Below are 21,913 nucleotides of genomic sequence, written 5' to 3' on the forward strand. Positions count from 1 at the left end.
CTATGTGGCTTAGTCTGGTCAGTATCTCACCTGGTGACTAATGAATAATGGGAGGCGGATATAAAAGGATGCCAGGTGGTTGTGTGAGTGTCTCAGCCTGGGGACACAGAGACACACGTGAGTGGAAGCAGTGCCCACTGCAACTGTGGTTTGGCTGGACAGGAGAAACCCGCCAGTTGGTAGTTAGGTTGTACTTTGTTTAGTTAGTGCCGGACAGGCAAGGATTTGTTTTATGGTTTTTTTTCTTTATGCATTGCTTTCACCTAATAAACCTGACCCAGTGTCAGTTATACCCGGACCCCGGCTGTGCGCCTGAGTTTCATGCTGAACGCACGTGACCTTTGACCCCAGCAAAGGCAATCCCGGAGTGTTTTATCACAGTGCGCATGCGTTTTTTTTTGAGCGGTTGGGCGGACCAAAAAATGCAACATGTAGCGTCTGGAAATTAAGGACGCACACCAAAAAAAACTGCAGTGCACGAAAAACGCATACGTGCGCATGCCAACGTGCACGTATGCGCACCCACATTAAATATAGGGGAAAAAAACGTATGCGCAAAAACGCAGCTCAAAAAAAAAAAAATGTGAAACCAGCCTAAGACTAAAAGAAATCAAGAACAAAAAATGTGGTCGTCAGTAATGGTTACTTTTTTTAACCAAGCATAGGGGAAAAATTATGGAGTCACTCAATTCTGAGGGAAAAAATTATGGAATCACCCTGTAAATTTTAATTCCCAAAACTAACACCTGCATCAAATTAGATCTTCTCGTTAGTCTGCATCTAAAAAGGAGTGAGCACACCTTGGAGAGATGTTGCACAAAGTGGACTGACATGTATCATGGTTCCAACACGAGAGATGTCAATTGAAACAAAGAAGAGGATTATCAAACTCTTAAAAGAGGGTAAATCATCACGCATTCACGCATTGTTGCAAAAGATGTTGGTTGTTCACAGTCAGCTGTGTCTAAAATCTGGACCAAATACAAACAACATGGGAAGGTTGTTAAAGGCAAACATACTGGTAGACCAAGGAAGACATCAAAGTGTCAAGACTGGAAACTTAAAGCAATATGTCTCCAAAACAGGAAATGCACAACAAAATAAATGAGGAACGAATGGGAGGAAACTGGAGTCAACGTCTGTGACCGAACTGTAAGAAACCGCCTAAAGGAAATGGGATTTACATACAGAAAAGCTAAATGAAAACCATCATTAACACCTAAACAGAAAAAAACAAGGTTACAATGGGCTAAGGAAAAGCAATCTTGGACTGTGGATGACTGGATGAAAGTCATATTCAGTGATGAATCGCGAATCTGCATTGGGCAAGGTGATGATGCTTGAACTTTTGTTTGGTGCCGTTCCAATGAGATTTATAAAGATGACTGCCTGAAGAGAACATGCAAATTTCCACAGTATACAAAAGAAAATGAAGCCAGCTCACCACATTGCAGGTGCACGGGAACTCTGTCCTGATGAGACGTGATGCAACAGAAAAAAAAAACAGATCTTTGTTCCAGCTCCTCGCTTAAAAATTTTATTCCACTGATTAAAATATAACAGAAGACATGCACCAAGACCGCACCATGTATGCACAGAGGAACAGCAGGCAACGCGTTTCGATCGCAACAGCGATCTTTATCAAAGCTGCTACCAACTAAACGTGACCAACATTTAAATGTAAGCTAGACCAATCAGTCATTAGCTAGATATCACATGACGTGTAAGGTCCTACAAAGATAACTACGAATAAACCATTTAAAATGCAACATACAAAAAAATATGTACAATAAAAAAAAAACCATGTCATTGATAATGAAACATGATCTCATTACGTCTATTCAGTGGTGCCAAGATAGTAAATCCAGTATGCTTCACGGGTTAACAGCCGGCGTCTGACATCTCCACCACGCAATGATTTGCTCACTTTCTCCAGTCCACAGACATGTAGGGAAGAAATATTACAGGCATGCTGCTGAATGAAATGTTTGGCTACGGAAGATATGTTACGAGTACAATTAGTGTTAGTACCATGAGAAATCTCATTTAAATGTTCAGCAACATGAGTTTTTAATTTCCTAGTTGTGCAACCCACAAAGGCTAATTTACAGATAATACAATTAATTTTATATACAACAGATTTAGTGTTGCAATTAATAAAACTTTTAATAGTAAATTTCTGAGTATTATCGTAATTGTAAAAATTTTTTGTATTAATAACTTGTTTGCATGTTTTACAATTTATTGTTCCACATTTATAACTACCCTTCGTGCTCAACCATGTCTCCTTAGACGTATGAGATAGGAACATACTGGGAGATAAAATGTTACCTATGGTAGGTGCCTTTCTTGCTACTACATTACATCCATTTTCCAATATTGATGCCAACGTAGGATCCTCATAAAAGATTGGAAATTTTTTAATGATATTCCTGATTGAATAAAATTGAGTGCTATATTGCAGGCATAAAAATGGTTTGTGAACAACAGAATCCTCAATTATAGCCTCAGAATTTTGAGGAGAAATTAAATCCTCATGATTTTTAGATGACACTCTACTTAGGGCTCTATTTAACATCCAATTTACATAATTTCTTTGTTTAAACTTTTTGCAAGATTGTTTTAATTCTGCATCCAAATTTTGCATATCATTACAATTACGCTTGATTCTGATAAACTCACCAACAGGTATGGACCTGATGGTGTGCTTGGGATAACTGCTTTTGGCATGGAGAATTGTATTCCTACTCATGGGTTTAGAATATATTTGCGTGGAAATTTTACAATTATGTACACCACACAATTTCAAATCAAGAAATGAAATTTGATGGTTATCAAAAACATGGGTAAATTTTAGATTCAGATTGTTAGAATTGATGTAATAAATAAATTCTGGTATGGCAGATACATCGCCACCCCAAATAATGAGGGTATCATCAATGTATCTGCCATACCAGACAATAGCAGAAATGAAAGGGTTAGAATCAGAAAACAGAAAAAAAATTCCCAAAAAGCCATGACCAGGTTTGCCAACGATGGTGAAAATTTGGCACCCATAGCCACTCCAGTGCGCTGCAAATAAAAATGTTGATCAAAAGAAAAAAAATTGTGAGTTAATAAAAAAGACGTGACCTGAAGAATATACTCAATTAAATCCTGGGAATAATTGCCATACCTGACCAAGTGAAAATGTACTGCTTTCAATGCTTGTGTATAACGATATAACATCTACACTTAACCAAGTATAAGTTGCTGACCAATTTCTGCTTGATAGAGCATGAAGAATGTCCCTGGAGTACCTCCACAGTCATTGATGATATAGGGCTGCATGTCAGGCAAAGGCACTGGGGAGATGGCTGTCATTACATCTTCGCTAAATGCACAAGTTTATGTTGATATTTTGGACACTTTTCTTATCCCATCAATTGAAAGGATGTTTGGGGATAATGAAATCATTTTTCAAGATGATAATACATCCTGCCATAGAGCAAAAACTGTGAAAACATTCCTTGAAAAAAGACACATAAGGTCAATGGCATGGCCTTAAAATAGTCCGGATCTCAATCCAATTGAAACTCTCTGGTGGAAGTTGAAGAAAATGGTCCACGACAAGGCTCCAACCTGCAAAGCTGATCTGGCAACAGCAATCAGAGAAAGTTAGAGCCAGATTGATGAAGAGTACTGTTTGACACTCATTATGTCCATGCCTCAGAGACTGCAAGCCAGAGGTGGTGCAACAAAATACTAGTGATGTGTTGGACTGTTTTTTTTTGTTTGTTTTTCGTGATTCCATAATTTTTTCCTCAGAATTGAGTGATTCCCTAATTTTTCCCCTATGCTTGGTTAAAAAAGTAACCATTACCGACTACTACATTTTTTATTCTTGATTTCTTTTAGTGTTTCTTAAAGACAGAAAGTTGCCATTTGAAATGACTTTAGTTTTCTGCCATGTCTGTGATCTGTTTTTTTTTCTACAAAATTAAACAACTGAATGAACATCCTCCAAGGCCGGTGATTTTTGCCAGGGGTTGTATAATTACGAAGTCTTCTAGCCTCCTACCCCGAGATCTTGACGCAAAGCCCGCCTTCTGATATCCTATCCTTTATTTTGAAGAAAAAAGGATGCCATAAAGGTATCACAATCGCCTACAACACATTATGCTCCCTGTCGGACCAGACCAAACTTCAATACATATCTAAATGGGAGAAAGACTTGGGTTTGTCATTGTCACATGAACAATGGCTATTAGCAATAACATGGTCTACTAAATCCTCAGCCTGCATAAACCATTTAGAGAAAAAATCCATCTCATATGGTACTTGGTTCCCAAGCACATTGCTCACATGTGCCCCACATGTTCTCGACTTTGCTGGAGGGGCTGTGGAGAGGTGGGATCACTCTTACACATATGGTGGTCCTGTCCATTAGCATTGCAATATTGGGAAAAAAACTTTGATGCCTTTTCATGCTGCACTGAAACTCCTACTCCCCCTAACCCGGCCATAGCTTTGTTACACATCGGAGTCACGGACCTCCCCTACAGCACAAGATGGGTTTGCTCATTAATATTAACGGCAGCCAGAGTTTAGCCTCAAAATGGAAATCCACGTCACTGCCATCAAAGGAGGAAATCTGGGCAAGGGTAGACTCATACTTCATACGAAAGTTTGCTAGCTCCAGACTGCTAACGTGCCGATAAAACTTGACAAAGGTTGGGTCCTTGGCAAGCTATCAGACAGTCATTATAACGTAAACCACATCTAACCATCAGCCATCTGACCTAAACACTAATCTAATGCTTAGAGATCATGACTGATACACACGCATCCTTAAACACAATACCCCTCTTACCTATGGTCTTACGATGCATTTGACACTAAATAAATACCGCATGATCGAAATCAGTTAATGTTTCATGGACCAATGTATACCTTTCCCTCTCACCCCACCCCCCTCCTTCCCCTTAGTTCATATGATCCCTAATTTTTTGTACTACAGTTTTCCTTGGTTCTTCCTTTTTTCTAGGAACCAAGTCATATGTGGTGTACCTATTACTGATTCTACTATCACTGTGCTGACTTGTATGACTCGGTTTAAAAATTACAAAAAAAAAAAAAACTGGTTAAAAAAAAAAATATATTGTTGTGAAGCTGCCCAGTGCCGACACTTAGAGCAGAACTGGCAGCAGCATTAAGGTGCTGTCACACTTAGCGATGCACCAGCGATCCCAACCAGCGATATGACGCGGTCAGGTTCGCTGGTGCATCGCTAAGTGGTCACTAGTGAGCTGCCACACAGGCAGATCTCACCAGCGACATAGCAGCAGTCGGGGGTCGTTACTTACATGTCAGACGAGGCAATCCTGACGTCCTCCCGCCCGCATCCACGCGTCGGTGCCACAGGAAGCCCAGCAGGAAGCTGACGACGAGAAGCGGTCCAGGACGTTCTCGCGCGATCAGCTATAACCAGCGGGGGAGCCGGTCGGAGGTATCACACATAGCGATATCGCTAGCAATATCGCTGCTACATCACAAAAACCAGTGACGTTACAGCAATATTGCTAGTAATATCGCTTAGTGTGACAGGCCCTTTAGAGTTTCGGTCAAGGGTGTGGCGCCGATGTAGTTTCAGTCACCGCTGTATATGGAGAGCAGCAGCTGTAGTTGCGCCCTGTGCACTGACTGACCACAGCTCAGTATTAGGACTGGCTGTCAGTACAGGAGATGCGGTTACAGCTGTCTCTCTATACACAGCGGTGACTAAACCCGCGTCAGGGCCACCCCATGACTGGAACTGGTAAGCTGCGGGGGGAATAAAGTTAATTTCCTCCCAACAGCAGGGGTCTAAGTTCCGGCGAAAAGCGGATTCACTACGATATTAACAAGCAGATTAGCCCCATATATTTAGATTAATAGTGTCTTTTCAGATTATTGATTCCCTTTAAGGAGAAACTTTACTCTCTAGGAAATGCAAAGTGATTGGGAAGACATCTCACTGACAGCATTCTAGAGAGAAGAACTGCATCAGCATCCGAGTCTGCAGAGATTAATAAAGAGGCAATATAAGCTCTGGAATTATTTTATGTTAATAAGCACAAGAGCAGAGCTACACCACCAGCATCCTGGACACTCACACTCACATTTTGACAACGAAGCCCACACGAAACACGCGTTGGGGCTGCATACACGGTGTCCCAAAGTGGTTATTATGGGCAGGTGCAGTTTCTAGCATGTTTTGGGGTATTTGGTTCCCTCAACGCGGTACACACTTTTTTTTCCTTTACTTCTGGTATTTGATTCATTCTGTTTTACATTTCTATTGATTTACTATTTTTTCTTTCATTACTTTTACATGTATAGTGTGAGACGGTGGATGGTTGTATCTTCATTGAATCACATGCCTGTATGACAACATTTACTGATTATATGCACTTGCACTTTTAATTATTTTGCTGCTACATCCTGCTCTTTCCTCCTTCTATATTAACCCCTTCATGACTGGAGCTTTTTCAATTTAAAACAGCTTGACATGTCGCGGCTTTGAGGTGGGCTCACCGCTGGAGCCCACCTCAAAGCAGGGGGATACTGCTAGCTGACGTACTATTCCGTCAGCTGGCAGTAAGGGGTTAAAGGTGGACTCTGTGTTTTACACCTGTGATATTATCTAACTTTGTCTTTAATCAGATCAATACTATGTTGTTTGTGCTTTCTATGGTTTTTGAATAAACTATGACAGAATTTTATTTTGGGACTTTTGTGTGCTTTTTTTCTCTCTTGGTTTGGTTATGCATTATGGGAGCATCCCGAGCTATTATAGCCCCTTTCACCACTTGGTATTGGGAGTGACAAATTGAAAATATGTGGTCTGTTCTGAAGATATTGTTCACATAAGAACAGTCTGATATCAGTAAGATACTACATACTTGATATCAAGGTACTTGAAAATTGATGAAGCAATAAAGACTGTAGCCGAAGGACTTGTACAGACGTCCGTCCAACATGGTCCAAGTCCGGATCGTGATGCACACACTGGCCGCAGAATTCCCAACCTGACAGTCATATAATTCTATGAGGCAGTCATGCTTAGGTCAGGAGACATGCGGCCAATCCGTGCATTGCAGTCCGTATTCGGACCATGTTGAACAGATGTCTGCACAAGCCCTTAAACTTAGGGCCCAATTTATCATTTGCTGTCTTTTAAGTCACTTTGCTTTGTCTTGTAATGTTCAATGATGTGTTTTTTCTTTTCAAGTAGTGCACATGGTTCATGAATCTCACACAAAATAAAAAATGCTCTTTATTTTTAGCTTTAACCTCTTTTGCAACTTTTTAGAACAAAAAGCAACATGTTCTGCTAAAATGTCACAAAAAAACACCAAAAATTCTATATGTAAATAAAATCACTAGAAGGGGCAAACTGAAGTACATTTGCACAAAAACTGTTTTAAGAAAAAAAGTCACAATTGATGAATGAACAAAAAAGTTTGTGAATTCCAGAACTACAATGTTGTACAAAAAAAAAAAAGAAACAAACTGGAACACACATAAATAGACTTTAAAAGGAAACATACTGAAAGAATAAGGTGAAATTCAGGAAATGCGCAAATTCAATAATGAATCCGGCCTTTAGTTTTAGCTCAGTTTAACCAAAAGCATATGTAAATCATTTCTTCTTGTCAAAGGAGGTAAAGCTGTCAAATGGAATCAGTCACTGTGTTTGCTACTCCAAGTGCGAGTCGAGACCCCAATTCCAGTGATGTATCACATACTGGGCTACTTACTGCAGTTTACATAAAATTAGTTTTATCTGGTGCAGATTTACTACTGTGTACTCCGCCCATACCACAGATTCGCAGCTTTCTGTGTACACTGTGCATAGGCAAAAAGCTGCCAATCAGCAGTGGGGTGGAGTTATACAGAGCTCATAAATATGGAGCACTACCTGTTAGTTAAATAGAATTTCTTCAAAAACGTTACATTTTAGATGGACCACCAGCCCATAATCCTGACTACTTGCAGACCACTTTATTTAACCCACAATGTAAATGTGAAGTCTTCATGTTACACATAACAGATGTCAATTATCTCCATATGCAGAGGCTATTCTTCCAGAAAGAATATACATTATGTGCAAACTGTTTGCTTCTTTCACACTTCTAATCCTAGTTCTTATGGGAAGATTTTCGTTTTTTCTTCTTCTTTTTCTCTTTTTTCTTTTTTTTCTTCTTGTGTTTTTCTCGAGAGTCATTACAACTACTGCTGTCACTGTTTTCTTCAGATGTTGAATCTGCAAGCAGCATTTTCAGCTGCTGAATCCTGTAAAGTAAAAGACAATGAAAAAACAGAGCCCATGTGTAAGGTCGGTCTCACATTTCTAACACTGGGACAGTGGTCAGATTGCCATACCCAGCCCGGCTGCCGAGTGTTCTGACCTGAGCTAACTGTTCCGTATACCCCTGAGGAAGCCACATGTGTGTAGCGATACGTGTGGGGGTCTTATTTACACATTAGGCTAGTTTCACATTTTTGTATGGAGGAGATGCGGAGGGATGCAGACTTCCTTCGTGAAGCTCCGCCCACTGCCGCACCTCCTCCGGTCCGCTCCGCCTACGTCCGCATGCGGCCTGCGTACCACCCTATCTTTAACATTGGGTACGCAGGTCGTGCGGATGTATGCGGATGCCTCCGCATGCGTCGTTTTGACGATGCGGCGATCGCATCAAATTCCAACATGATGCGTTCGACGAGGACCGCTGCACTGTCAAAACAACGCATGCGGAGGCATCTGCATACACAGAGTACGCAGGCCGCATTCAGAAGTATGGGGAAGTAGGCGGAGCTGACCGGAGGTGCAGCAGTGGGCAGAGCTTCACAGAGGAAGTCGGCATCCCTCCGCCGCTCCACCATACGCAAATGTGAAACTAGCTTTATACTGTGTATCTTTTATATTTATAATCAAGTCTTTTGGTTTGCTTGTGTGCACATCTACGGTAAGGTATTGTTGGGTCTGAGCATTTTTGAATGCTTCATTTCTGACTACCCTATATAATCTGTGTCTAGACATCTATATGACCTACTATACTGTTATTCGTGACCTTCATTTTATATGTGTCTCTTTATTTAACCCCTTAGTGACAGAGCCAATTTGGTACTTAAAGGGGTTGTCCAGGCTTTTCACATAAGCTCAGGGCATATCTGGGCTGCAGAATGCTGACAATAAGTAATTTACTTTATGTCACTAGTTTGCAGGGTTTTGTAGATATTCTTAACAGAACGTCCAAGGCAGGGTGTGTTATGGCATTGAAATGAGAACTGGTCGTAACCTCCTACGCTACTAAAAACCTGCCCTCTATAGCAACAACCCTACCCTCCATAGCAACAGGCCCTCCCTGTCCACATAAAGAAGCCCTCCCCCCACAGTAACAAATCCTCCCCGCCGCTCCATTCCGCCCCCTCCTGCCCCTTTCCCCCCCGGCCGCTCCATTCCCCCCCACCACCACGCCGGTCGGTCTCACCTGGTCTTCACATTGCCGGTGAAAGTACAGCAGGGAAGGGGCGGGTCATGTGACAGGCTCTGTGCAAGTCACTTCAGCCTGCCTGTCACATGACCCGCTCCTTCCCTGCTGCACTTTCACCGGCAATGTGAAGACCGGGTGAGACGGACCGGCGTGGTGGGGGGGGGATAGCGCCGGGGGGAAGTGGGCGGAATGGGGCGGCGGTGAGGATTTGTTACTGTGTGATGAGGGCTTCTTCATGTGGACGGGGAGCGCCTGTTGCTATGGAGGGTGGGGTTGTTGCTATAGAGGGCATGTTTTAAGTAGCGTAGGAGGAAACGACCATTTCTCATTTCAATGCCATAATACACCCCGCCTTGGATATTTTGTTAAGAATATCTACAAAACCGTGCAAACTAGTGACAAAGTAAATTACTTATTGTCACAATTCTGCAGCCCAGATATGCCCTGAGATGATGTGAAAAGCCCGGACAACCCCTTTAATAACCAAGCCAATTTTTACAATTCTGACTACTGTCACTTTGAGGTTATAGCTCTAGATCGCATCAACGTAGCCCACTGATTCTGAGAATGATTTTCATGCCATATTGTACTTAGTGGTAAAATTTCTTCGATAGAACTTGCGTTTATGAAAAAAAATGCAAAATTTGGCAAAAATTTAGAAAATTTTGCAATTTTCAAAATTTAATTTTTGTACCCTTAAGGCTGAGTGCAGACGGACTTTTTAGCCCTGCGGATTTTTCCACGCAGAATGGAAGAAATCCGCAGGTCAAATGACCTGCATTTTTCCTGCGGATTTCTTCCATTTTTGATGCGGTTTTCTTGCGGTTTTTGTGCGGTTTTCCATCGCGGTTTTCCCCCTGCGGATTAGGTGATAGGGGAGATGGAAAACCGCACAAAAGAAGTAACATGCTGCGGATTTTGTACCGCGGAAAAATCCGCAGCGTCTGCACAGCGTTTTTTTTTTTACATTGATTTTAAGGCTACTGTACATCACAATGCAGAAATGCAACGTTTCTGCGCGGTAAAATCCGCTGCGGAACCGCTGCAAATCTGCATCGTGTGCACACAGCCTAAATCGGAGAGTGATGTCACACAAAACAGTTAATAAATAACATTTCCCACATGTCAACTTTACATCAGCACAATTTTGGAAACATCAATTTTTTGTTAGGACGTTATAAAGGGTTAAAAGTTGACCAGCAATTTCTCATTTTCCAACAAAATTTACAAAACCGTGTTTTTTAGGGACCACCTCACATTTGAAGTGAGTTTGGGGGGGGTCAATATAACAGAAAATACTCAAAAGTGACACCATTCTAAAATCTGCACCCCTCAAGGTGCGTAAAACCACATTCAAGAAGTTTATTAACCCTTCAAGTCCTTCATGAGAACTAAAAAAATGTGGAAGGAAAAAAATGAACATTTTACTTTTTCCACAAAAATTTTTACTTTGGAACCAAATTTTTTTATTTTCACAAGGGTATCAGAAGAAAATGAACCAAAAAATTTGTTGTGCAATTTCTTCTGAGTACGCTGATAGCACATATGTAGGGGAAAGCCACTGTTTGGGTGCATGGCAGGGCTCAGAAGGGAGGGAGCACCGCTTGACTTTTTGAATGCAAAATTAGCTGGAATCAATGGTGGGCACCATGTTGCGTTTGGAGACCCCCTGATGTACCTAAACAGTGAAAACCCCCCTATTATAACACTAACTCTAACTTCAACACACCTCCAACCCAATCTAAACCCTAAGAATAACCCTAACCACAACCGTAACCCTAACACTCCCCTAACCCTAATCACAACCCGAACCCCAAACCTAACCCTAGCCCCAACCCGAACACCATCCCTAACCCTAGCCCAACACTAAACCCATCCCTAACCCTAGCCCCAACCCTAGCTATAGTCCCAACTCTAACCCTACTCGAACCATAGCCCCAACCCTAGCTCTAGCCCCAACTCTAACCCTAGCCCAACCCTAACCCCATCCCTAACCCCAACCTAACCTTAGCTCTAGCCCTAACCCTACTCTAACCTTAGCCCCAACCCCAACTCTAACCCTTATGGAAAAATGGAAATAAATACATTTTTTTTTCACCTAACTAAGAGGGTGATAAAGGGGGTTTGATTTACTATTTTTTTATTTTAATCATTGTGATAGGGTCTATAACAGTGATCAAAATGAACCAATAGGAAACATTTCTTATTGTTGCCGGCTGGCAGATCTCGGCAGGCACACTGTGCATGTGCCCCGCATTTTCTTCCCAGAAGATGATGCCGGCGGCTAGGGGAAAGGACCAAGGGATGCAGGAAAGTCCAGGGACACCAGAGGTGGGGGGGCTCCGGGGACCCCATTTCTCTCTCCTCTGATGTGCTAGATCACATCAGAGGAGAGAAATTAAATGGGAAATCAGACTTTTTTTTTTTGCGGTCACCATTATTCCGTGAATAACAGTGATCGCAACACTGGGGTCGGTAAAAACCGACCCGAATCAAGTTCTCCGGAATCTCAGCTACCCCAGGTGGGGGGGGCGCTATACACATTTCTCAGTAATTATTCTTAACTGCTGCCGTTAAAAGGCGTATTGGCAGTTAAGGGGTTAATGTGTCACATACGTGGTCAGGTATTGTTAGGTCTGAGCATTTTGTAGGGCTTTATTTTTAACTACCTCATATAATCTTTCCTGACCTTTATTTTATGTATACCTTGCATATTTTTCCATATATTATGGTATCATTGTGCATGACAGGTTTTCTGTGTATATCTTGGTTATAAGTATTTATTTGGCACATGAGGATTGGTTTTAGCCTTTTTATAGGCTCTTTGTGTATTTATACAGTCATGGTTGAAAGTGTTGGCACCCTTGAAATTGTTCCGGAAAATTTATCCAAAAAAATTATTGCAATTACCATTTATTTCCTTTGTGTGTATTGGAACAACACAAAAAGAAAACAAACAGAAAAAAGGCAAAATTGGACATCATTTCAAACAAAACCCCAAAAATGGGCAGGACAAAATTGTTGCCACCGTTCCAAAATTGTGGGTAAAGAACTTTGCCCCACAGCTTGTTCAAATTCAGATGTGGCAAGTAACAGGTGTGGCCAATATGAAAATCACATCTGAAACCAGATGAAAAGGGAAGACGTTGTCTCCCAGTGGATGGCCATGGAACAAGGAGGTGGAATAAGATTCTGCAGGTGAACAACTGGCTACGTCGATGATGCCGTCAGCAAGGATTTGGATTTCTGGATCACGGAGTGAATTACCTATACGATGGACTACTTGCTAGAGATGGGGGTGCACCTTACGAAGACTGGAAAACATGTATTTGGAAGTCGCCTTGCTACACTCATCAGGAGAGCTTTAAACTAGAACAATGCGGGAAGGGAAGCAAAAGGCCAGAAAAAGCCATACGCCTGACAAATGCTATTGAGAACTCTGCTATTAGAAGTGGAAAGGAAGAACAAAGACAAAACAATCTAAATAATAAAAATATTGGAGAAAGAGAAACCAATCACAAACTAAAATGTTTCTATACTAATGCACAAAGCATGGGCAACAAACAAGGAGAACTGGAACTACTAACGCAGGAAAAGAAATATGATGTCATTGGAATCACTGAAACTTGGTGGGACAATACACATGATTGGAATACAAGGCTAGAAGGATACAACTTATTTGCAAGAAACAGACTTGATAAACGAGGAGGAGGTGTCGCATTGTATGTTAGAAACGCGTATATCTGCACAGAGATTGAAGCTTCAGAGACTGGGAGTTCTGTGGAAACTGTTTGGGTAAGAATACAAGGACAGAACAATGGAAAGGACACCATTGTAGGCATTTACTACAGGCCGCCTGTGCAAGCTGCAGATATGGATGAACCATTATGCATCAAATGGCCAAGTTCTCCAAAAAATATGACATAGTTGTCATGGGAGATTTCTACTATCCAGACATTTGCTGGGAATCTCTCTCAGGCAAAATTAACAGGTCAAGGAAATTCTTATCCTCTCTTGCTGCCAACTTTATCTTCCAAAAGGTAGGGGAGAAAACAAGGGGAACTGCTACCTTGGATCTAATCCTTATAAACAGGGAGGAAATGGTTGAGGAGGTAAAAGTGGCTGGGACCCTAGGAGGTAGCGACCATGCTATTTTAGAATTTTGGATAACTAGAAGAGGAAGACCTGTGAAGATTCAGACGTCAAGGTTAGATTTCAGAAAGGCAGATTTTGAGGGATTCAGAAAGAGAATTGGAAGGATCCAATGGCTGGATATCCTTAAAGACAAAAATGTCCAGGAAGGATGGGAAATCTTGAAAAATGAAATTCTCAAAGCACAATTGTTAACAATTCCAAAAAGAGGGAAGAATAGGAAGCATTTAAGGAAACCAGGATGGATGAACACAGAACTTAAGCACATGCTAAAAAGGAAGAAAGAAATGTTTATAAAATGGAAAGAGGGAGGTATATCTAAAGAAGAATATAATGCTGTCTGCAGAACCTGCAGGGCACAAATCAGATTACTAAAGCTGACAATGAATTGAGGCTTGAAAGAGACGTCAAAAGCAATAATAAAGGATTTTGGGGATATGTCAAAAGTAAAAGAAAAGTCAAAGATGCTATAGGATTTTTACAGGATGAAAATGATGAAATGGTAAGACAGGATGTTGAGAAGGCCGAACTTTTAAATTCCTATTTTGCATCTGTTTTCTCTCAAAAAGGAAATGTAACATCAACTGTTCTTCACTGTCCTATTAAGGGAATAGAAGAATCCAGGATATCTATAAACAGAAAGATAGTGAGGAAACACTTAGCTAACCTAAATGAATTCAAGTCTCCAGGTCCAGATGAATTACATCCCAAAGTACTGAAGGAGATAGCAGAAGAAATTTTTGAACCCCTCTCCATAATCTTTGAAAATTCTTGGACAACGGGAGAAGTCCCAGAAGACTGGAGAAGAGCAAATGTTGTTCCTATCTTCAAAAAGGGGAAGAAGGTGGACCCAGGCAACTATAGGCCGGTGAGTCTGACTTCTATACCAGGAAAGATCTTTGAACAAATTATTAAACAACATGTATGTCAGTACCTGGATAAGAATGAAGTGATTAAACAGTCAGCATGGGTTTGTAACTAATAAGTCATGTCAGACTAACTTAATTTCCTTCTATGACAAAATCACTGATTGGGTGGATCAAGGAAATGCTGTAGATATAGTATATCTTGATTTCAGCAAAGCATTTGACAAAGTATCTCACACAATCCTTATTGAAAAAATGACTAGGTATGGAATGGACAAGGCAACTGTTAGGTGGATTCATAACAGGCTTAGTGATCGGACCCAAAGAGTGGTCGTAAATGGCTACACATCCAGTTGGAAGAATGTCTCAAGTGGGGTACCACAGGGCTCTGTCCTGGGCCCTGTATTGTTCAACATCTTTATCAACGATTTAGATGAAGGAATTGAGGGTAAACTGATTAAATCTGCTGATGACACAAAGCTAGGAGGGATAGCTAATACTAGAGAAGAGAGAGAGAGGATTCAAAAAGATATAAATAAACTGGAGCAGTGGGCAGCAACTAACAGAATGGTTTTTAACAGGGAAAAATGCAAAGTACTACATCTGGGCAATAAAAATGAAAAAAGCATATACAGAATGGGAGGAATAGGGCTAAGCAACAGCACATGTGAAAAAGACTTGGGTATACTAATAGATCACAGACTGAATATGAGTCAACAGTGTGATGCAGCAGCAAAAAAGGCAAATGCAATTCTAGGATGTATTAACAGAAGCATACAGTCTAGATCACGTGAAGTTATTATTGCCCTCTACTCCTCTTTGGTGAGACCTCATCTGGAATACTGTGTCCAGTTTTGGGCACCACATTTTAAAAAAAGACATCAACAAACTGGAGAAATTTCAGAAAAGAGCGACCAGAATGGTGACCGGTCTGCAAACCCTGTCTTATGAGGAAAGGTTGCAGGATTTGGGAATGTTTAGTTTGCAAAAGAGAAGACTGAGAGGAGACTTAATAGCTGTCTACAAATATCTAAAGGGCTGTCACATTGTAGAAGGATCATCTTTATTCTCATTTGCACAAGGAAAGACTAGAAGCAATGGGATGAAACTGAATGGGAGGAGACATTAGATATTAGAAAAAACTTTTTGACAGTTAGAGTGATCAATGAGTGGAACAGGCTGCCATGAGAAGTGGTGAGTTCTCCTTCAATGGAAGTCTTCAAACAGAGGCTGGACAGACATCTGACTGGGATGATTTAGCGAATCCTGCTTTGAGCAGGGGGCTGGACCAGATGGCCCAGGAGGTCCCTTCCAACTCTACGATTCTATGACTCAATCTTTGCATTTTATATCTGTGTGAGCCACACTAAGCACGGATAACAGAAAGAGGAGAAGAGAACTGTCTGACGACTTGAGAACCAAAATTGCTGGAAAATATCAACAATCTCAAAGCTACAAGTCCATCTCCAGGGATCTTGATGCTCCTTTGTCTACGGTGTGCAACATAATCAAGATGTTTACAACCCATGGCACTGTAGCTAATCTCTATGGATGTGGACTGCAGAGAAAAATTGATGAAAGGTTGCAAAGCAAGATAGTCCTGATGGTCAATAAACAGACCTTATCAAGTTCCAAAGAAATTCAAGCTGTCCTGCAGTGTCCAGATGCATCAGTGTGAACAATCTGTTGACATTTAAATGAAATGCTATGGCAGGAGACCCAAGAGGACCCCACTGCTGACACAGAGGCATAAAAAAGCAAGACTGCAGTTGGCCAAAATGTACATGAGTAAGCCAAAATTCTTCTTGAAAATTGTCTTATGGACAGATGAGAACAAAATAGGATTTTTGGGGGTAAACTACATCATTCTACTGTTTTCCAAAAAGCGAATGAGGCCTACAAAAAAAATTAAAAAAGAACACAGTACCTACAGTATATTGTGGAGGTTCAAAGATGTTTTGGGGTTGTTTTGCTGCCTCTGGCACTGAGTGCTTGGACTGTGTGCAAGACATCATGAAATCTGAAGATTACCAAAGGATTTTGGGTTGCAACGAAGTGCCCAGTGTCAGAAAGATGGGTTTGCGTTCTAGGTCTTCCAGCAGCACAATGACCCCAAATATACTTCAAGAAGCACCCAGAAATGGAAACAAAGCGCTGGAGAGTTTAAAAATGGCCAGCAATGAGTCAGGATCTAAATCCCATTGAACAGCTGTGGAGATCTTAAAATTGCTGTTAGGAGAAGGCACCCTTCAAATATGAGAGACCTGAGACCAGTTTGCAAAAGAAGAGTGGTCCAAAATTCCAGTTGAGAGATGCAAGAAGCTAGTGGATGGTTATAGGAAGCCATTGCTTACAGTTATTTATTCCAAAGGTGTAGAGAACCAAATATTAAGTTGAGGGTGCCAACTAGTAATGAGCGAGTATGCTCGAGTGTTCGAATATTTTGGGCGTGCTTGGAGATTTAGTTTGTGTCACCGCAGCTGCTAGACAGCCTGAATACATGTGGGGATTTCCTAACAAACAGGCAATCACTGCATGTATTCAGGCTATCTAGCAGTCGCAAATCAAGCAGCTACGGTACACAAACCAAATCTCCGAGCACACCCAAAATACTCGGAGATCACCCGCGCATACTCGGAAAACTCGAGTAACGAGCATACTCGCTAATCACTTATGCCGACAATTCTGTCTGGCCCATTTTTGGGGTTGTGTGTCAAATTATGTCCAAATTGCCTTTTTTGCCTGTGTTGTTCCAATATAGGCAAAGGAAATAAACATGTGTACCTGCAATAATTTTCTTGGAGAAATACTTCTTTTTCTGGAACAAATTCAAGGGTGCTAACACTTTCAGCCATGACTGCCAATTGCCTTTTTAAATGCTTTTAATTTTTGTGTAATTTATTTTTTTTTAATTTGTTCTAAAGCTTTCTTACTTGTATATAGTGATCACATAGCATTTGCATACTTTTCCTTTTTACAGCATTTTTCAGACTATAAGATGCATTTTTTTCCTCCAAAATTTTGGCGTAAAGTGGGGGGGTGCAACTTGTAGTCTGGATGTACTTTATGTGGCCCTGGATGGAGAGGGAGGGGTTGCGGCTGAGGAGCGGGTCACAGGAGGCAGGAGCCAGCTGCTGCAGCTAACATGTGTGACCGCTGTTAAACAAAATGAATATTCACTGGTCCCTCCCACACATGCACTGAAGCCAGCACCAAGAGGTGGGAGGGACTATGGGAGTGGAGAGCAGTGAATATTCCTTCTCTTTAATAGCGGGCACATGTGATCACCCAGTCGCTGCAGGAGCTGGCAGCTGCAGCTAACAGTGTGCCTGCTATTAAAGAAAATTAATATTCACTGCTCCCCACACCCATGGGAGTGGAGAGCAGTGAATATTCATTCTCTTTAATAGCGGGCACATGTGATCACCCAGCCGCGGCAGGAGCCGGCAGCTGCGGCTAACAGTGTGTTCGCTATTAAAGAGAATATTCACCGCTCTACACTCCCATAATCCCGGGCGTGGGAGAAGTGACTATTCCAATAGCTGACCTTGGTGTGTGGGGGTGCATGGCAGTAGTGTCATGCACTGCTTACACGCTGAAATAAGCTGCTGTCATCAGAACAGGATACCGCGCTGCGAGGGAGCAGAATAGTTTTTTTTTTTTTTTATTGCGCAGCATGATGGGGGCCATGTATACAAGAAAGGGGTGCCACCTATCCCAGGATGTGGGGGGCATATATACCAGGATGGGACCGCTATACCAGAATAGGGGATATTAGTAGAGAATTGGGGGACATTAACCACATAACAGTGTAACAATGTCAGTAGCAGAAAACACTGCATACTTGTGCAGTTTCCTATCCACAATGAAAAGATGTTAGAGCATAGTGGATGGGATTTATAGAAATCCCATGTCCACTATGCGTCCACAGATGCTTGCGGCTCACCCGCCGAGAAGGACATGCGGAGCGTCTCTCCAGATTGCGGCATGTAAATTTCACCTATAGAATGTATTGGACGCGGTGAATCCGCATGGTCCAGTGAACACACGCGGATTCACCCGCTTTCAATAGACGGCAGCACTTTGAACGCAGCGGGCAAGCGCTACCACTTGTGGATCGTGTGCACCCGACCTTAGTGGAAGAAAATGCATAACAGTTTGCATGGGCCAAATATGTGGAGGTTTGGCGTTTTCAGATTAGGCTGCCCTATGCCAGAAGCCTCTACTTGAAAGGTATGAACTTTGGAGCTGCACTTTAGAAGAAGACTTTGTATAGTTATTACCTCATCTGCTTTTCTTCATTTTCCTTCTCCTTTAGTAAGCCATACATTGGGTCTTCATGAGCCTAAAGAAATGAAAATTTATACAAACAAAATCAACAATTCACAAATGTTTTATATTGGTGGAGGAAGATCTATGAAGGTTATGTCAGCCATCATCTACAAATAGAGAGTAATCATTATGTATAATAACTGTTCAAGGAAACTTTACAATTTACAGTATTAAAAAATACCAAAAGTTAGTATTTTCAAGTACAGAGTTTAGTAATGTGACATGGTCAGAATGCTGTAAAATCAGCATAACTTTCTTTCCCCGCTTTCCTTACAGATAACACTAAATGGCCTGGGCAGGACTGATGATACTTGCACCCAGACGGCTCTGGATATTAGCTATTGATAAAAGCGTGAATGTTCTGTTGCTAGTAATGGAAAAAAAGGTAATGGAAACAGATATATTTTCTACAAAGCCAACTTATTGGGCAACCCCTTATCAGAATGAAGCTGTCCTTGAGGGTCTGCATCTGCGATTGGCGGATACCATTAGAGGAGAGTCTATGCAACTGATTATACCATACACACTTTCTAATGGAAGAAGGTGGTCTGGCGATGATCCCCCAATATATAACAAAATAATAATAAAATAATGTTTTCATGTACTTTTCCTAAACGCAAAAGTGTTTACTTCTATAGAAGATAGGACATGCAAGGAGACCAATGGAAGACTAATTATTGGTCATAATGTAGCTACTATGTCACCTATGATGAAGCTCTCTCTATTAACATTTATAGACAAAAAGTGCTGTAATATCCTCACTCTCGTAAACCAAACAAAGTGTCCATAGGGCCTCATTCAGATGTCCGTGCTGTATGTGTTGTATCCATTTATTTTACAGATACAACACATACCCCTTTATAATCTATACTGCTGTTCACGTCTGTGCAAAACATGCGACAATGTCTTGTTTTTTTTTTCCCTGACAGCACAGGTGAAAAGGGCTAATACAGGTCTGTGGGTCCATGAAAAACATCTACAACACGGATATACTGCAAAGAACAGGAGAAGCTTTATTATTTATTTCTTTATCCAGCCGTGAAAAACACTGAAGACTGATGGTAAAAATGGACACATGGATGCAGAACACTGATACCATTTTTTCACATACGTGTTTAAACATGGATGTGTGAATGAGGTCTAATCGTCATAAAACCAATCAGCGGTCATCAATAAAAAATAGCGTTGGATGCATTAATACCCGACGCTTTCACTGAGCCAGTTTTGGTATATTACTAATGTGTTCTGTACAGTGCACACTGTATTTTGCTATTGATCCTTTACTCCATATACCGAGGATTTCTGTTTTGCAGAGCACAGGGTTTTATCACACTCATATTGGCTTTCCCAGTGACGTTTTGTCACTACTATGGATGTCTGTTAAGCTGGAGTCACAATAGCGACTTACCAGCGATCCCGACAACGATGTCAATGTATCAGGATCACTGGTAAGTCGCTATGTGATCGCTGGTGAGCTGTCAAACAGACAGCTTCACCAGCGATCAGCACAGCGATGTGTTCGTTAGCGCTGATGCTATATCCCTGTAAAAAAAAATAGAATTAAAATAAAAACCGGATTACTTACCGGTAATACTCTTTTGTAGAGTCCACGACAGCACCCGCTGAGAGAGGGGATCCGCCCCCGGAACAGGAAACCTACAGAGAGATAAATGGGGCGGTGACCCCCCGCTCCCTCAGTTTGTGTTACCGAGAACAACGGAGGAACCGCCATACATGTTTTAGTCAAACTGTTTGGGCGATTCATCTATCTTACCCCTATGCAGTTTTAAGCTTACTAAGTTTAATTACATATCTAACTTAAATCATAATCTCCACCACCAAGGAGACCCATGTGTGAAAAATTCTTACGGGAGGGAAGTGAGCGGGTGCTGTCGTGGACTCTACAAAAGAGTATTACCGGTAAGTAATCCGGTTTTTCCTCTTCGCCACGACAGCACCCACTGAGAGATTTCCAGAGATAATCACTTGGGCGGGCACACCGTGTTAAGGACTGATCTACCAAAAGTTAGATCCTCGGTAGAGGACAAATCTAGTCTATAGTGACTATAAAAGGTAGATGGAGAAGACCAGGTTGCAGCCTTACATATTTGTTCAATTGGGACGTTCGCCCTCTCGGCCCAGGAGGATGATATGGCTCTAGTGGAGTGCGCCTTAATCCCCAGTGGAGGGTCTTCTCCCTTTGCCAAATATGCCATCGTGATCGCATCTCTAATCCACCTGGATATCGTGCTCGTTGTAACTGCAGACCCCTTTCTGCTGCCCTGGAAGGAGACAAAAAGAGACCTACTCTGCCTCCAGGGACTGGTCCTATCTAGATAGGCTAGCACGGCTCTCTTCACATCTAAGGTGTGATATTTCTCCTCGTCCTGTGTTGACGGGTTCTCATAGAATGAAGGTAGGCATATCTCTTGAGATCTATGAAATTTAGTTGCCAGTTTGGGCAGGTTGGACGGGTCCGTCTTTAAAATCAGACTGTCTTGTGTTATTAACAAGAACGGAGGGTCTACTGATAGAGCGTGAAGATCACTCACCCTCCTGGCCGATACTAAGGCCACTAGCAAAGCCGTTTTCAATGAGAGGCACTTTACTGATGCTGAGCTTATGGGCTCAAACGGTGCCTGAGTGAAGGCATCCAAAACTAGAGTAAGGTTCCACGCTGGCAGCCAAGGCATATGCACCGGTTCTGCTCGTTGACAAGCCGAGATAAACCGAGTCACCCATCTATTTGCTGCCACGTTATAGTTAAACAGGGCTCCTAGGGCTGATACGTGGACTTTTAGAGTGCTCACTGAGAGTCTCAATTCTCGGCCTTTTTGTAGAAACTCTAGAATGGCCGTAATGGGTACTTCACCGGCTAGTTTTGTTGGGTGAAAGGCCAGGAACTTCCTCCACACCTTAGCATATATTTTTGTTGTGGACTCCTTCCTGCTTTGTAGCAGGGTATTGATTAGGTTCTTTGAGAAACCCTTCTGCCTCAGTAGCTCCCTTTCAAATTCCAGGTCGCTAGGTGCAGGGCTTTGGCCT

General features: G+C 41.8%; 1 protein-coding gene across 5 annotated transcripts in view; it reads right to left on the bottom strand.

The window, feature by feature from the left end:
• Nucleotides 1-7,284: 7,284 nt before the first annotated feature.
• Nucleotides 7,285-21,913, bottom strand: part of RP9 (RP9 pre-mRNA splicing factor) — a 32,147-nt gene continuing 17,518 nt past the window's right edge. For all 5 annotated transcript variants that reach the window (XM_073549948.1, XM_073549947.1, XM_073549949.1 and 2 more), the window contains exons 6-7: nt 18,820-18,881; nt 7,285-8,316 (exon numbers count right to left, since the gene is read on the bottom strand). In XM_073549948.1, coding sequence (XP_073406049.1) covers nt 8,163-8,316; nt 18,820-18,881 — 216 coding nt within the window. In that variant the 3' untranslated portion in view covers nt 7,285-8,162. The remainder of the gene's footprint in view (nt 8,317-18,819; nt 18,882-21,913) is intronic.

This window comes from Dendrobates tinctorius, unplaced genomic scaffold (genome assembly GCF_039654945.1).
Source record: "Dendrobates tinctorius isolate UK_male_01 unplaced genomic scaffold, ASM3965494v1 ptg000162l, whole genome shotgun sequence".
In the NCBI taxonomy this organism is placed as follows: domain Eukaryota; kingdom Metazoa; phylum Chordata; class Amphibia; order Anura; family Dendrobatidae; genus Dendrobates; species Dendrobates tinctorius.